At 34.8% G+C, this 17,437-nt stretch overlaps 1 protein-coding gene across 2 annotated transcripts in view; it reads right to left on the bottom strand.

Moving 5' to 3' along the window:
* Nucleotides 1-3,921: 3,921 nt before the first annotated feature.
* LOC134478921 (uncharacterized) overlaps nucleotides 3,922-17,437 on the bottom strand; it is a 49,661-nt gene continuing 36,145 nt past the window's right edge. The window contains exons 18-23 of one of the 2 annotated variants that reach the window (XM_063282876.1): nucleotides 14,445-14,584; nucleotides 13,112-13,270; nucleotides 11,326-11,435; nucleotides 9,656-9,842; nucleotides 6,284-6,517; nucleotides 3,922-4,176 (exon numbers count right to left, since the gene is read on the bottom strand). In XM_063282876.1, coding sequence (XP_063138946.1) covers nucleotides 6,320-6,517; nucleotides 9,656-9,842; nucleotides 11,326-11,435; nucleotides 13,112-13,270; nucleotides 14,445-14,584 — 794 coding nt within the window. In that variant the 3' untranslated portion in view covers nucleotides 3,922-4,176; nucleotides 6,284-6,319. The remainder of the gene's footprint in view (nucleotides 4,177-6,283; nucleotides 6,518-9,655; nucleotides 9,843-11,325; nucleotides 11,436-13,111; nucleotides 13,271-14,444; nucleotides 14,585-17,437) is intronic. The other variant, XM_063282875.1, reaches the window with a different exon arrangement.

Raw genomic sequence — 17,437 nt, 5'->3', positions numbered from 1 at the left:
ATTAGAGCAACACCTGACTTTTCAATTGATATTCTAAAATATAGTTTGGACTGGATCAACATCCTCCATGTTGTAAAAGAATACAGATGCTAGTCTAGACTATATTACTCAGCCAAAGTATCATTCCTATCAACCAAAGAGGAGAATCATTACATAGTTTAATCACCAGTAAGTCATTTCTCATCAACAATTTTGTTCTACATAAGGAAAAGACCAATCTGAAGATAAGGTATATACTGAAGAGGACAAAAATGATAAATAACCCTGTAGTCATTCATCAAAATGGGGAAAATTATATGGCAACAAAATAACAAAGACCCATATACTGCTCATTAATAACTCTAGGCATTAACAGTCTGAAAACGCTAATATACACACTATCAGTTTGGATAAAAAAAAGTTTCCATCTTTCTCTTGCATTCAAAAATACACTTTGTTTAGATCCAATTGCATACACTTGTTATGATGCAATTGTCTACTTTTCTTTGTGTAGGTTTCAGGTCCCATTTAGTTTTACATGTTCCTTGGTGTTGTCCTTGTTCAGTTAAAGTTTTGGGAGTCATGTTGGGGAGGCTTTATGGGTGAGATCAAGGGCTCATGTTTGAAGACATCAAGGAAAGTAGGAAAAAAATTCTATAATATATTTTCTCCTAACAACATGAAAAGTATTACAAATTTTATTAAGCTTTAAATGATAGAATCAAAGGGTATTATACATCAGTGTAGGTTTTTCACTTTATAAATCTTATTGATTCATGAGCAGGAGAAAATCTTTCCATCATCTGTTATGTCTTCAATTTTTAAGATATTTTTTGTTCCTTTCAGTTGTATTCTTCGTTTTTTTTCTGTACTTTTTTTGGTTTTGTTTTTTTAATCAAAAAAGTAATTTATTTCTTTGTTAGAATTTCCATAGAACACTTAATAATTTTGAAGTTAGCTGTGAATGAGGGGTTTCATTGATTTACATTTTGTCAAGTTAGTGGTTTTTTAAGAAGAAGTGCTCACTCTGTTGGTTAATTATTTATGTAGTTATATGTCGAGTTTATAAGATATATGAATGTTTTTTTTGGAATATTTAGGCTCACTTATGTTTACTATCATCTGATCATCAAAAAGAGAACTTTGACTACTTCAATACTAATGTGTGTCCCCCTGGTCTCATTCAAGTGTAAGATTGAAACAAGAGTCAATTTTGTATGATCTAAGATGTTCAGGGCAAGACTTTGGTTCCATAATAGTTGATAAGTACCTAGAAGATGGGCAGCACACTCTGTAAGGAAACTGTAGGTGATAGAATGATTATCATCCTTGAAGAAATTAGACTGTCACTGCTAAATGTTCTTCACTTAACTCAGTATGGAAAGCATTCTCTTATTACTTGAAATTTCAATTTTTAACATTTCAGACTACAATCAATTATGGCTAATCTCAGATGTGGAAAGAAGAAAAATAAGCCAAAAATGAAGGAATTGCATATTTATATTTCATTCATAATTACCTAGGAAAATGAATTTATCTTGTAAAAGAGGGATGAAAATTTGTAACTTGGACAAGGCAAAGGACCTTTAGGATGGTCCTAAAGAGAAATAACAAGGCATAAAGTGTTGAGCTATAAAGCGGTACTTAGCAATAACATTTTTTTCTGAGAAAACAAGTGAAAGACCCAGAACTATGTTCAATGCTGTGGTAAAGAAATTACATCTAAGTCTAATCACAGAGCAGTTGTTTACAACTGAGCTGTTAGTGCCCCTTATTGCGCCTACCCTGATATCTGATACTGGTTATTGGCATATTTCATAGGTGTTCAATGTGGGTACAACTATCAGTTACTTCCCTAACATTTCAACCTGCATACTGCTTTAGCTACCTTAGAACCTTGACTTAAAGAAAGAGGTTTCTAAGACATATCCAGATAGAATCAGTTGACTGCTGAGACATCCCTGTAAGATGTATTTGGTAACAGGCACTCAAGCCCACATATCTGACAGGAATCCAAGTGCTACCTAAAGCATCCATATTTTGGGAAAAGTTCCCTGAAATGCTTTAGCAATTGAAAGAATTTCTCTCAAAAGTATTGAAATCATGGCTGGTGCACGAAATCTAGTCAGATTTATGGAGCTACTGATGTAATAAACCTTAATATATATCACATAAATTTACTAAGTCACCAGGTTCTTTACAGCATTCTAAATATTAGTCTTTTATCCACCAATAGGTGGGGCCACCATCTATCATCAAAGAAGCCTCTTAGAACAGAAAATGCAGACCATTAAAGGAAACAAAAAATGTACACAATGTAGAGATAAGTGCATTGTGGAATACCTACCACTAGTGAATGTATGTACATTATAGCTAAACTCTCCATAGCTCAGGGAACATTGTAGAAGAGGGTTTACAAAGACTGTATCAGACACCATACTTGAAAGTCTCTTTTGAAATTGCCTTTCAACACCCATATAGAACGAGAGTGGGACGGGTTAGGGGGATGTTGGCCCGGAAACCGCGAAAGGGAATAACAACCGAAATGTAAATAAGAAATACTCAACTTAATAAAGAAAATAAGAAAAAAAAAGAAAATAAAAAAAAAGGGTGCAAAACCACAATGACTGCGGTACCAATGCAGTATTGAGGCAATGGTCAAAATTGGATGTGTCAAAAATGATCGGCAGCTAAAGATAACTGCCAGAATATTAATTTTTCCAGAAATTATCTGGATGTGGATTGTCTAATACACACTGAACATCATGGAAACCATATTCACACACACAAGAAAATGGAGTCAAATTGTATTCATATTTTTAAAGATACATATATATGTAAATACATATATAAAACAAATTTGAAATGTTTGAGATTGCAGGGACTGAAGGGAGAAAAGTCAGCCTACAGTGCTATAATTCAATTTTCAATAAACATTTAAAAATAATAATAATAAACGAAAACATTATGATCTTATAATAATATGAGTTCAGGAGAGACCTATGTAGAGTAATTATGGAAATAGTCAATTACTTTATTGGAGGTTTTTTTCTAAAACTTCGATATTTCAAATTTGTATTGCAGACCCTTTTATGATAGACACGTTATGAATAAAAAATATTTCATGTTGAGGTCACAGATATAACAAATATACTGTATGCTTCTGTGCATTTCTGAGTGTATGTAATGCATGTAGATATATGTGTGTGTTAGTGCATGTGTGGGTGTGTGTGTATACCTATGTGTGTCTGTGTGTGTCTGTGTGTATAAAACATATACAGAACACATCATTAGTGATATATTTACAGCTTTGAGCTTATTGAAAGTTAAGAGCCTCTAGTATTTGCCTTTCTCTCCCCTCTCTCCTCTCTCCCCTCTCCCCTCTCCCCTCTCTCCTTCCCCTCTCCCCTCTCCTCACCTCCCCCCCCCCCGTCTCTCCTTCTTACTCTCTTTTCATCACAGGTCTTTTTGATCATTACTGAAAATCTGTCAGGAATATCTGGCCAAAAAGATCCTGTTAATTATTTTCTCCAATTCCGATTTGCATCGAGGTAGAAGCTTCTGGTCTAGAGATGCTGGTGTTAGAATACCCAGTGTTGTTTGTTTTTTACAGTAAGTTTTGATGACCCAAATTCATGTCACAAAGGCTGTATCTCAATGGCTAAGGCACCTATGTTTTCAGATCATTTTGTATATTCTAAAAACCATGATCCACCTCTAATTTCATCAAGTATGATGATTAATTTTTATTGTTACTGGAATTTTATTTAGAACTTTGTATGGCACTGGATTCTAGGCATAACACTGAGGGATTTTTAATGACATTAGCTTCTGGCCATACTTTGGTAACTGAGGTCGGAAAACTAGTACTAGAAATGGGCTATAAACTGAAAAAATGCTATTTTCCAAAGATTATGAAGAATTATGAACAAGGCACATTGCCGTGTAAGCAATAAAACAATTTAATAACATTTATTATAATAGCAAACAATATATAATAGGGAGAATAAAATAAGTTTAATGAGGGAAAATTATTTGTAGCTAATATAGGGAAATATAAAGCAGAAGTAGGATCTTGTAACAATATCTTCTGCTACAATTTAGTGGGCTGTAGACAGGAACATGAAAATAGAATGACCTTAGAACATCTTCCCGTCATCCTCTACCACTTATATGTGGTAGGAGTTCTGTTTTCTCCTGTTAAAAGAAACAAAAAATGTCATTGTTAGAAAGATATTCTCAGATGATAGATTTATGTCACTTCAGATAAATGCAAATAAAACAACACTGAGATTCCACCCCATACCAGTCAGAATGGCTAAGATAAAAGTCTCAGGTCACAACATGTGCTGACGAAGATGTGGAGAAAGAGGAACAATCCTCCACTTTTGGTGGGATTGCAAACTGGTAAAACCACTCTGGAAAACAGTCTGGAGGTTTCTCAAAAATCGGACATTCCACTACCTGAGGACCCAGCTATACTTCGGTGGGCATATACCCAAAAGATGCTCCAACATACAACAAAGACACATGCTCCACTATGTTCATGACAGCCTTATCTATAATAGCCAGGAGCTGAAAAAAGAAACCCAGATGCCATTTAAACAGGGGAATGGATTCAAAAAATGTGGTACATCAATACAATGGAGTACTACTACTCAGGTATCAAAAACAATGACTTCATGAAATTCATCAGCAAATGGAATGAACTAGAAAATATCATCCTGAGTGAGGTAAATGAATCACAGAAAAACACACTAGGCATATTCTCATGGATGAGTGGATATTAGTCAAAAAGCTTGAATTACCCAAGATGCAATCCACAGACCACGGGAATCTTAAGTAGAAGGATGACTAAAATATGCATGCTTCTACTCCTTCTTAAAATGGGTAAAAATATCCTTAGGAGGGGATATCAAAGCAAAATTTTGAGCAGCGACTCAAGGAATGGTCATTCAGAGCCTGCCCCACATGGTGCCCATATATATATATATATATATATATATATATATATATATATATATATATATATATATATCCACCAAAACTAGATAATATTGGTGAAGCTAAAAAAAATTGCATGCAGAAAAGGACCGGATATAGATCTCTCCTGAGAGAAACATCCAGAGCATGTCCAATACAGAGGTCAATGATAGCAGCACACCACTGAACTGAGAATAGGAACCCCTTGGGGGGAATTAGAGTAAGTACTGAAAGAGCTGAAGGAGTTTGCAACACCATAAAAACAACAATGCCAACCAAGCAGAGCTTCCAGGGAGTAAACCACTACCAAAAGACTAGACATGGACTGACCCAGGGCTCCAACTGCATATGTAGCAGAGAAGAGCCTTGTTGGGGCACCAATAGAAGGGAAACGCTTTGTCCTGCCAAGGTTGGAACCCCAGTGCAGGGGAATATGGGGTGGACAGAAAGGGGGATGTGTAGAGGGAATACCTGTATGAGGGAGGGGGAGTGGAGGGGATGGGGAATTATGGACAGGAAATCGGGAAGGCGAATAACATTTGAAATGTCAGTAAATAAATATATCTAATGAAAAATTAAAAAAAAAACTTGCAAGACATACTTTGTTAGTATACTTTAAGTAATGAATATTTTGAATTGTGTTTTGGTTTGTAGAATTAAAAAATAGTATAATAAATAAAAAAGAAAATGAAACACGATTAAAATAAAAGAGTAATATTCAATATATTTTCTTAATTCTATATGGATATGAATTTGAGTGTCACTACCTGATGATTAGGTGTGTTTTAGACTTTATCATTCTTCACATATATTTTAGTGGATCCTATGCAATTTAATATTTATACCAATGCTAAAAATTTGGCAAATTGCCTCTCATAGGAAATTTTAAAAAAATTAGTATTTTTGCCATAGGATAACTAAGCTGTGGTACAGGGATTAAACATTCCAAATGTTTTATTGGATACATGAATCAAATAACTGTTTCTACATTATCTTACCCAAAATAATATTTTCATATGAATGATATTTCCTATCAGTTAAGGATCATGGGAAGAAGGAAAATATTGTAGGATTCTTACAGGGGCTAAATAGTCTATCATACATAACTGTATGTCTATAGATGTACATAAGTATATGACTATATATATATGTGTATATGTATAGCATGTATTTAAGCACAATTTAATGAAATTGTTGTTTAAAATACTTCTCATGCTCTAAGTTTGTGACCTCATTGCTGCTTTGATTATAACAAATATATGGAATCAGAGAATGATATTGTCCTTCCATTCATTTGATGACTAAATAAATCCTTTCATACCTGTAGGACTTTCCTGCAGAGCTGCATATGAAATATTTAAATTTCATTATTGTAACAGGTTTTTCTATTGAGTCCACCTATGATTTTGTTCATAATAGTTGATTTGACATCAGAATTTATGATATCTGCAGATTTATTTATTACAGCAGACATTTTCTCATTATGGATACAATATCTATTATCATTTTCAAATATTTGAATGTAGTTGTCAATCATAATTTCCATAAGAGATATCTGTAATATACAAGGCAAATTCAAGAGTGTCATATCACAGAGTTAACAAAATGAAAATTTAAAAATGAAATACAAAATTATGAGAAAAAAAAAGTTGCCACAAACAGATAGGAACCCATGAAATGAAGTCTCTGAAATGGAGCCTCTAAGATCTTGGCATTTTACTGAAACTTGTTAAAGTTTCATATAGATTGCAAGGAACAGAAGGACTACTCAACCAAAGCAACATTTCAGAACTGAAAAGGCTCTACATACTGTGAGTGATTCAAATTGATGACAGTGCTTTGTTGAGTTTTTGGGGGGAACTGTGTGTGTGGCTTTGTAGTGATGATTTGAAAGGAATGCCTCTCTAATTCCAGGCAAATTTCTGCTGGTTTAAGTCCTTTGGCAATGCTGGTGGAATGTGCCACTGCTTAGAATTTGGAGTCACAAAATACAAGTGACCATTCTCAATGTACTTTCCCTGCTACAGGTTTGCTGCCCAAGATAAGAGTCATCAGGTCTCAGCTTCCTGTTTGGTTGTTGTTCCTGTCTGCAGCCCTGCTCCTCTGTCATGCCATTGCAGGTCTATACTCCCTCTGCATTCTAAGTCCCATGGAAACACTTACTTCAATAAGTTTCTAAGGTCATGTTTTTATTTTTTTGTTTTATTTTTATTTAATTGCATTTCATACATCCTCCCCTTTCCTATTTTCCCTTCCACAAAACTTGTATCTCCTCCCCATGCTTCTATGACTGTAGTCCCTCATTCGTCTATCCTCTCCTGCCTCAACACCCAAGCATTTCCATACCCTGGGTCATCAAGACTACCCAGGACTAAGGAGCTCCCCTCCCCGTGATGCTCAATAAGGCAATCTTCTACTACATATCCAGCTGGAGACATCAGTTCCCCCATGTACACTCTTTGGTTTTTGTTTTAGCTCTTTGTGTTTTAAAAGTCAACAGTGAGGTGACTGAGAGAAGAATTTGGTGAGAAGAGGGAGTCTTAATTAAGGAATTTCTCCACCAGATTGACCTATTGTATGGGGAAGACTAAAGTATATTATCCTGATTAACCTTGGAATTCATAGATCTCCAGGTGGGTGCAACCTTTGACCTATTAGTCAGAAAACAAAAGATATGAGATACAATGTGGGAGGGAGAACTAGTACTAAGTTTCTACTTCAGTTCTTGCCTCCAGGTTCCTACCCTGCTTCATTTTGGGCCCTGACATTTCTCAGTAGTTAACTGGTAACTGCAAGTCTATCCCAGAGTGTAACCTGTCTTGCATAAGTTGCTTTTCATCAGTGTTTTGTCACAGCATTAGTAGACAATGATGACACTTCTTAAATTGAGCAACACTGATGAGTTACTTTTCTTCTGAGATGATGACTTAGGTTAAGTCAACTCTACTCATCCCATAGGTTTCTCCCCAGGATGCACCTATGTCTATGATTGAGCAGTCATGCACAGGATAACAAAGAAATGATTCTTAGGGAAATCAGAATCAGTGAATTGTCTTATTTTATATGAACATAGTACAGAAGAGATTTACTTCCTTGTTTTCATATTTGACCATGCAAAAGAACATATTTGAAAAGATTTGTCCATGAACAAACAATAATTAATAGCTATTAAGAGTGACAAAATATATCTATTGCTTCATTTGGACAGAACATGTAGGTTGATACAGGCTTGCATTTTAGGATTCCAGTATCTTGGTAATTAAAATTTCACTAAAAAGATATGTGTCTGTCTATCCAAGCCAAGTAGTATCCTGGGTAGATTCCTATTCAAGCTGTCACTTAGGCTATCCTCCTCCATCGTGTGTAACATCACTATATTCCTTCCTGTGGACCTAATCCCTGGGAACTACTAGTTAAAATATACTGTGCTTTCTTTCCATTTTTTACTTTTTATTGCCTTTCTTCCTTTTCAAATTTATGTGTCCTTTATTGAATCTCTGTAAATTATTCATAATGTTATTAAGCAATTCTCATTTCATTTTTCAATCCTTTTATATCTCCATTGGTATCAACCCCCCTCCATAATTTCAAAAATTACAATTAAATAAAGTCTTAAATTTAAGTTAAAAATTTAAAAAATCAAACTAATATTTGAGAACATCTCTAAAAATGCACTGTGTGAGATGTGTTTTGCCATTAGGTGTTATACATTACACCCTTTTGGTCAAACAGGTTTACTTGCAGATGTACATTGAAATAAGTCACTGGTCTGGTTCAAACCCTCTGAATTTTGCTACGCCATCAATACTGGAAGTCCCCAGAAATGCCCGTCCTTCTATAATCTGGTATATTGTAGTTGACTTTAATCATTGTGATCCTTCAGCTTTGAGTCTATAGGACCTCTCTGCTTCATATGCTCCAGCAGCAGGATCTAGGTCCCCTACATATATGTAGTAGATGTGCACTTTGATCTCAGGTAGTTCCCCTAATTATTGTTGGGTGCTGGCTGTGACTCTGTTGTCTAACACTGGATTGGTTTATTTTAGCTGGGCTGCTTTGTCTGGCTTTAGTTGGAGTAGATACACTTATTCCTGTTGTGAATTGATGTATGAGACTGAGTTGGTGTCCATGGAAGTTCTACACTACTGAGATAAAAGAGAATGGAGGGAGGAAAGTGTTGCGAAGATGGGCCTTGGAAGAAAGAACTGCAATCAGGATGTAGAGTAAATAAATTAGTGAAAAATATTAATGTGTATGGTTTTAACATAAAATTAACAGCTACAGTAGACCTGGGAAACTTAAAACTGTACCTGAAATATGGTAGTGGTAAAATAATGGAAAGCATACATAATAATGTACACCAATTCTTGGACTACCATTCTAAATGCAGCATATGGTTTGCTAAAACATTAATATCTAAAATCAATATCTAAGAAGAAAGAAGGAAAAAGAAAAGAAAGGAAGAAATGATTCACTTACTCTAATCTATATCAACAATGTCCCTTCCCAAACTTCCTGAAATAGATCAATATATATATATATATATATATATATATATATATATATATATATCCACTCTAGAAGAATGCAATCCTAGGGTTTCCTTTTGCAGTTATGATATTTATAAAGGGTTCTAAATTCCTGTATCACAATTAGAATTTTGTTTCCATAGGTATAAATCAGATCCCCTTACCTTTCTTGAGACAACTTTCCCAAATAATGAGTCACTAGAAGTCCAACCCCATAAGACATGTGGAGCAAGGCGGATCGATAGCCTTTTAGTATCCAGCTTATTCATGGGTGAGTCTTTTATTATTACTAATAGACAAATGAGATATTTCAGTAGTATAAAGTTTGGATCTGGTATCTGTTGTAGAAGGCTAAACAATGAAAAGGAGAATTTTATGTTAAATCATCTTAATAGTAATGTTAGTTACCAAAGTAACTACAAAGAAAACACAGAATAAACATTTTGCAGAATAACTCAAGTTTAATCAGAAATCAAAGATGTAAGAATATATAACTAGAGTATTATATAAAATATTTTCTCCAAATGATTTTTCTGTATATAATCATGGGAAACTTTTCTAAAAATATGTATTTCTGTGTACTAGATACCTCGACTGCTAGCTACCTAGAGAAGCCAGAGAAATGTGTCAGGATCCCTGGTATTAAAATGAATGAAGATTTTTGCAAACCATGTGTGTTCTCTGTATGAAAATATCTAGTGTTATTAAACAGTGTATCATCTTTCCAACCACGATGGGGACACATTTAATACTAATGTATTATTAATCCATGTAACACAATTGTGACAATGTAGAACATAATATCACACTAGTAACACTACACAATGCCCCAGTATTAGAAGGAATGAAGATTTTGGCAGACCATGTATGTTCTGTGTATGAAAACATCCAGTGTTATCAAACACTGGTCATCTTTCCAGCCAACATGTTGAACATATCTAATATAGTATGAATATATCTAATATAGTATGAATCCATATAACACTCTGAGACACTCTACATCATAAGGAGGAGTTATCCCACTAGTGACACTATACAATGCCCTGGTATTAGAATGAATGAAGTTTGTTGCAGACCATATGAGTTCTTTGTGTGAAAACATCTAGTATTATTGAATACTAAAACATCTTTCCAGCAACCATAAAGAGAAATTTAATATCTAATGCAGTATGAATCCATGTAACACCCTTCTGACACTCTAGAATATAAGGAGCAGAAAACACTAGGGACCCTACACAATGCAGTTATAAAAGCTTTTTCTACAGACAAGGCAGAGATGCAGGGGTCCTCAATGCTCCTATTAAATATGAAAACTTTCTATGGATTATTGCCCAGGAAAATAATTCAAAGAAGTCAATGATATACCTGACTTAAACTTCTCTAGGTAGTTGTAGTTGAGAAAGAAGAACTCAGTAATTAGCTTCATGTTCTAATCAATGACATATATTTAACAAGTGAAATATTCACAATACCATGGCAATAACACTATGAAGCAAGTATTATAGGCACATACTTCTTTTAATATGTCTCACACAGGAACTAAACCAATACTCTAGACTGACAGGCACACAATGTGTAACATAAGCCATCTTCTAAACCATAAGAATATTAAAGGAGAGGACTCCTACGTGGGATTACAGACATGATTCAACCCTCTTTCTAGCTTGAGAAATGCACATGTTTAAAAAGTGATAATACATGCCTGACCTAAGGAAACCTCTTGGCATGGGACATCATTCCTGCTTGGAATCCTGTAAACACAAGCCTGGCTACCTTTACAAAAGCACTGCTTCTGTATTGGTGTAGTTCCCCACGTGCTTAACTGTATCATTACCTTTGAATGGCAATAATTTGTCCAGCCAGAGTTTCTTCTTCTGGGACGGTAAGCCAATTTTCATATAAATTGTAAGTAAGTAGGCTTCCATCTATATTTGTAATAAAGTCCTTTGTTAATGGAAATAAAAAAAAAAGTAATGGTCAATGTACATGTTAGAAAGTACTTGAAAAACTTTTTTGTTTAAATTAGCAGTTTAGACCAGTGATTCTCAACTTGTGTGTCATAATCCTTTTGGGGGTCACCTATCATATATCTCCCATATCAGATATTCTATCCATTTTTCTTTATAATTGATATCAGTATCAAAATTTTAATTAGGAACAGCAACAAAATCATGTACTGGTTAGGCATAACAAATCAAGAGGAAATATATAAGTGTTATGGGAGTAGGATGGCTGAGAATCACTCGTTGAGACCCTACTTCCACAAAAGTTTCCCATACTTTATTCTCCCCAGAATCTTGGCTCAAAAGTGGAACCTGTATGCAGGATCTTGTGTTTTCTTACCTACGACTAGAATCAAAGAATCAGAGTCCTAGTTGCTATAGCAATGAAATAAACCTACTGTCCTTTCAAATTGCCTCTCCTGGCTTCTAGTCCACACATCTACTTGCAATCATAGATCTACACTCCCCTTCCCAGTCCACTGCTCTCACTGCCTTGAAGGAAGTCAGCTCCCATGTGGAACATCCAGTCAGCAGCCTATCATAACTGCCATCTGATGGGCTCCATCCAGCATCTGACTGAAATAGGGTATGAGGAGCCGCAACCAATCATTGGATCTTATGGATCAATCAGGGACTTGTATGGAAGAAATGGGGAAAGGATTCCATGCCATGCCATGAATGAGATAGGAACTCCATAAGAATAGATAAAGATTGAAAAATCCCAGGTGTTCTTGTACCTGTAAATTACTTTGAATGCACCTGGCTACATTCAGTCACTGATCTTAATTTTCTACCCATGATTTGATCCCAAGTTTCTGACAATGAGAACCAGAGACACTTGTCAATCTGAAGGGCCAAGGAGCAATCATTCTGTACCTTTGCCTAATGTTATTAAGCATGGTTAATCCCAGAGCATTATCTTTTCCTTTGATGTCTGGGCCATAGCTAAACAATCTTCTGAAATGTAAACTCAGATCATGGCCCAAACAAAAATAAAACAATGATATTTGCTCTAGATTCACTGCAGCTCACTGGCAAGTTAAGAGTGTAGACAAGTTAAATGTCGGTTAGGCTAATTCTTGACTATTTGACATGGAAGTAGAATGTCAACATCTGGCAAAAGTGAAAGTGCTTGTGTTTTTTTTGATTGAGAAGGAAAACAACTTCATGTATCTACTGGACATGGGGCAATATCCAAATTCTTTATCCTTTTGTATGTCAGTGGTGGACTAGCTATTTTGAACTGTTAATTGGGAGTGATATGTCTTGGTATCACTTAAAATATGTATATTGTAAAACACCCTTTAATCACTATTATTACTTGTTCAGCTATTACATCACATGGTATGGTTAGAGGTGAAATCAGTTTGAACATTTATAACGCCAAACTAAACCCCCTTTGATATACGAGGAAGTTCACTCTCAACAGAAGCTGTTCACCGGGGTCTTTGTGATGAATCTATGGGTTTCTCAGACTTTTAACTGCCATGCCTCTTACCAGGAGATCATGTGTCCACAGTTCCAGGAAAAGTCATTTTCATGTAAACTCTAGGACAGAAAGCATGTATGCATCTCTAGTGGGATGTGTAATGTTGGAGATGTAAAACCCTTCCCTACCTTTAAGACTGAAGCTACAACCAGCACACATTCGTCATTCCAGTTGATAGGTTGTTCTGTGTCAATCTTGTCCCTCAGGGAACACTGGGAATTTTCAGATATAGTTCTGAATAATTGATCAGAACTTTGTCCTTTTGCTGCAATTATAGATATCATGTCCTGTGTGGGATAATGATAAGTTTGTATTATTAGATATCCACACTTCTGAATCCAAATAAGTCATTTATTGTGAACCTGAGTTATGGTAGTTTTGGATAAAGAGTTATAACTGAGACATTGAACCTATTCTTTTCTACCAATTTGAAACACCATGGTTTAGACTTTGTTCCCCAAAGCATTTGGTGAGTGGTCCTCTATTACATTTTGCTTCCTTCTATTAATATATTTGTCAAGCATTCCATCCTAAGTAACTATATGGGTATTTCCTTTTCAGAGTTCAAATTACTATTTTACTTCTGTCTGTCATTGCCTCTATTATGAATCCTATGTTTGCATTTTTAAGAAAGATTTTTTCACCATATTTCTGAGATTTTATTTCCTTTTTCTGTGACTTCTTATTTTTCAACATGTCTCCAGTGATGCCACATTGAAGAACCCAAGTATGTGTCAACCATTCTTCCATAATTTTACTCTGTACACATGACTACCTTATAGAGATTTGTTCCATGTAGTGTCTATTTTCAATTGACTACATGATCAAAAACATGGTTACCAGAAAATTCTGTTATTTAATACTTCAGAAATGGGCAGTGATCCTCATGTGTCAGACAAGATAAATTTATTAACATGAAGCATAAATTCCTAGCACAATTATACTGCTAAAGTACATGCTGGAGTATAAATATTTATTTCCTAAGAAGTTTACTAACTCATTTTAAATGGGTTAAGCCATATTAGTGTACATTTATACATAGTCCCCTAGGATAAAACAAGTTAATAGATAGCAAAACCAAAGTGTATATCTAATTCCTTCATAACGTAAAGGTCTATAGATATTTTTCTTATATAAGATTGAGTAATCTCAGAGGCAATGATATTAAGGAGATTACAGAGTAATATGGAGTCATAAAGAAACTGAATGACTTTACAGTTGGGTAATCTGCAGGACACTTCCATAGTCCCATTTCCTTCAACGGGCTTTTAGGTTTGTTTCTTTGATACAGCCAGTGTGAAATGGGAATACTTTTTCTTTCAATTATGTGATTTGAACCTCAGTGCAACTTATTTCCATTTTAAAATGATCTTACCCTCATGGATAAGGTGTCTAAACATTCATTTTGATTGAATAACTTACTTAGAAGAAAGGTGCAGGAGAAACCAAAATGATACTCACTAGTATTGAAGTAGGCAGCTTATTGTCTTCAAAAATACTTGTAAGAGGTTGGCCAAACAAACTTTTCTTCCTAGGTCGTAGTCGATTTGGAGACAGTACTGAGGGAATGGTAGATACATCGTGTTCATGTTTCTCTGAACCTAAGAAAGAAGGGAAATCATTGTTGTAACTGAACTCACTTACCCTTGCAAATCCTTTTCATTTTATAGCCCCCAATTCAGAAAGAGATACCTGTTAAAGTACTAGAAGCAGAGAAGCCATCAAGTAGACACAGAATAATCAAAGACTAACTGAATAAAGAAATAAAAATACAAAAAGCTATGATGGAACAGACCAAGTCACACATAAAGCTGACCACATTTGACTAACAACTGAATTTTCAATGGATATTCTAAAATATGTGTGGGCCTGCACCAACATTCAACATGTTGTCAAAGAATGCAGATAATAGCTTAGAGTTTATTACTGAGCAAAAGTATCATTCATATCAACAAAAGAGGAGAAACTTTCCATAGTATAGTCACCATGAAGACATTTCTCATCAGCAGTCTTGGTCTACAAAAGGGAAACAGCATTCTGAATTTAAGGTCTCTATACTCAAGAAGAGAGAAATGATAAATAACCCTGTAGTCATTCAACAACAGAGGGGGAAAAACTATATGGCAACAACAAAATAACAAAGACCCCTAAATAAATGAAAGCATTAACTGTCTCACAGCAGTAATATACAGACTATGATATCAGTTTGTGTAAGAAAACAGGTTCCATCTTTTGCCTTTAAGCAAAAAAATTCACTTCTTTCAGATACAATTGCATATGCTTGCTTAGGATGCAATTCCCTATATTTCTCTCTGTAGTTTCCGGGTCCCATTCAGTTTTTCATGTTCATTGGTGTCGTCTTTGTTCAGGTAATGTTTTGGAAGTCATGTTGGGGAGACTTTATGGGTGAGGTCAAGGGAACATGGCAGAGGACTGGGAGGAAAGTAGGTAAAACAATCAGTTCTGTAATATTGTTTCTCCTACTAACATCAAAACCTTATAAATTTTATCAAGCTTTAAAAGGATAGAATCAAAATGGTCTTCGAATCAAAAGTCTTTTATATCTTGCTTAAAATTTCCTCAAGTAACTTAATACTTTTGAAATTTACTGTGAATGATGGTGATTCATTGATTTACCTCTCAGTTAGTTTGTGATTTTTACAAGGAGTATTCACCTTGCGTGTTAGTTTTGTGTGTCACTATTTGTTGAGTTTACAAGTTAAATGAGTATTCTTATGGAATATTACTCACTTATGTTTACTACCATATAATGTTCAATAAGAGATACTTTGACTCCTTCATTTCTTATGTGTATCTGTTGGCCTCCCTCGATTGTTATAGTTTCCTACTTATTTACAAATGTATGAAACAGAGGACATTGAGCATGATCAAAGATGAGCACAACAAACCACTGGTTGCATAATAGTTGATAAGTTACTAGATGGGGGGCAGCATACACTAAGGAAATTCTGGGTGATAGAATCATTGTCCTTGTAGAAAGAAGGCCATCACTGCTAAATGTTCTTCATTTAACTAAGTATGAAAAGCATTCTTATTACCTGAAATTTCAACTTTTAACATTTCAGAATATAATCATTTAAGGCTAATTGCAGATGTGGAAAAAAGAAAACAAAAGCAGTCAAAAATGAAGGAATTTTATATTTACATTTCATTTATTTTATTATACTAGGAAAATGAATTAATCTTGTCATAGAGGACTGAAATTGTCTAACTTGGACAAGTCAAAGACCTGTATGAATGATCCTAAAGAGAAATATCAAGACATACAATGTTGAACTACAAAGAGGTACTTAGGAACAACACTTTTTTTGAGAAACAAACGACACAGAATTATGTTCAATTCTGTAGTAAAGAAAATACATTAAAGTCTAATTCAAGAACAGTTATTTTGAACTGAGCTTTTAGTGACGCTTAATGCACCTATTCTGATATCTTGCCACATGTTTACTTCATCCTTTATCTGGGTTAGAGTTGGTTACAACTATCAGTTGCTTCCCTAACATGCCAATCTGCATACTGTTTCTTTTAACTTCCATCCTTGACTTAAAGCTAGAAGTTTCTAAGATTTATGGAGATAGAATGACTTTTGAGACATCCCTGAACGATTCATTTGCCACTGGGACTCAAGACCGGAACCTTGACAGAAATATAAGGGCTACCTAAAGCATCCATATTTTGGAGAAAGTCACATTAAATACTTTAACAATTGGAAGAATTTTTCTCAAAAATATTGAAATCATGGCCGGGGTTAGAAATCCAGTCAGATTTGTGTAGCTAGTCTCTTAATACACTTTAAATTTTATCACATTAATTTACTAATTCTGCCATGTTCTTTATAGTGCTCTAAATATTAATCTTATCTCCTCAAATAAGTGGGGCCATCATCCCTCATCAAAGAAGCCTTTTTATCCCGAAGATGGAGAGCATTCCAGAAAACAAAAACTGGACACAATGAAGAGATAAGTGCATTGTGGAAAACCCAGTACCAGTAAACGCTTTATAGCTCAGGGAACATTGTAGAAGGGAGGTTACAAATACTGTAAGAGACAGCCTTCTTGAACGTCTGTTTTGACATAGCCTCTTATAAAAATAGGTGCAAAACCACAATAATAACAATATCAATGGTGTATTAGGGCAATGGTCAAAATTTCATATATCAAAAGTTATAGGCAGCTAATGATGACTGAAAGAATATTAATTTGCCAGAAATGGTCTTCATGTGTATTGACTACTACACACTGTACACCATGGAAACCATATTCACAAAACAGAACAAAGTGGACTCAATAATAATTTCATATACAAGAAATCTATTACTTAAGGTCCATGGGAAGAAAGGGAGGAATATAGGAGACAATATTGTAGGATTTTCTAAATAAACCGTGTGTCATTCATACTTGTATGTATCCAGATATATGTAAATAAATGTGTAT

Source organism: Rattus norvegicus, chromosome 2 (assembly GCF_036323735.1).
Source record: "Rattus norvegicus strain BN/NHsdMcwi chromosome 2, GRCr8, whole genome shotgun sequence".
Taxonomy (NCBI): Eukaryota; Metazoa; Chordata; class Mammalia; order Rodentia; family Muridae; genus Rattus; species Rattus norvegicus.
This window is presented reverse-complemented; position numbering and strand designations above follow the sequence as displayed.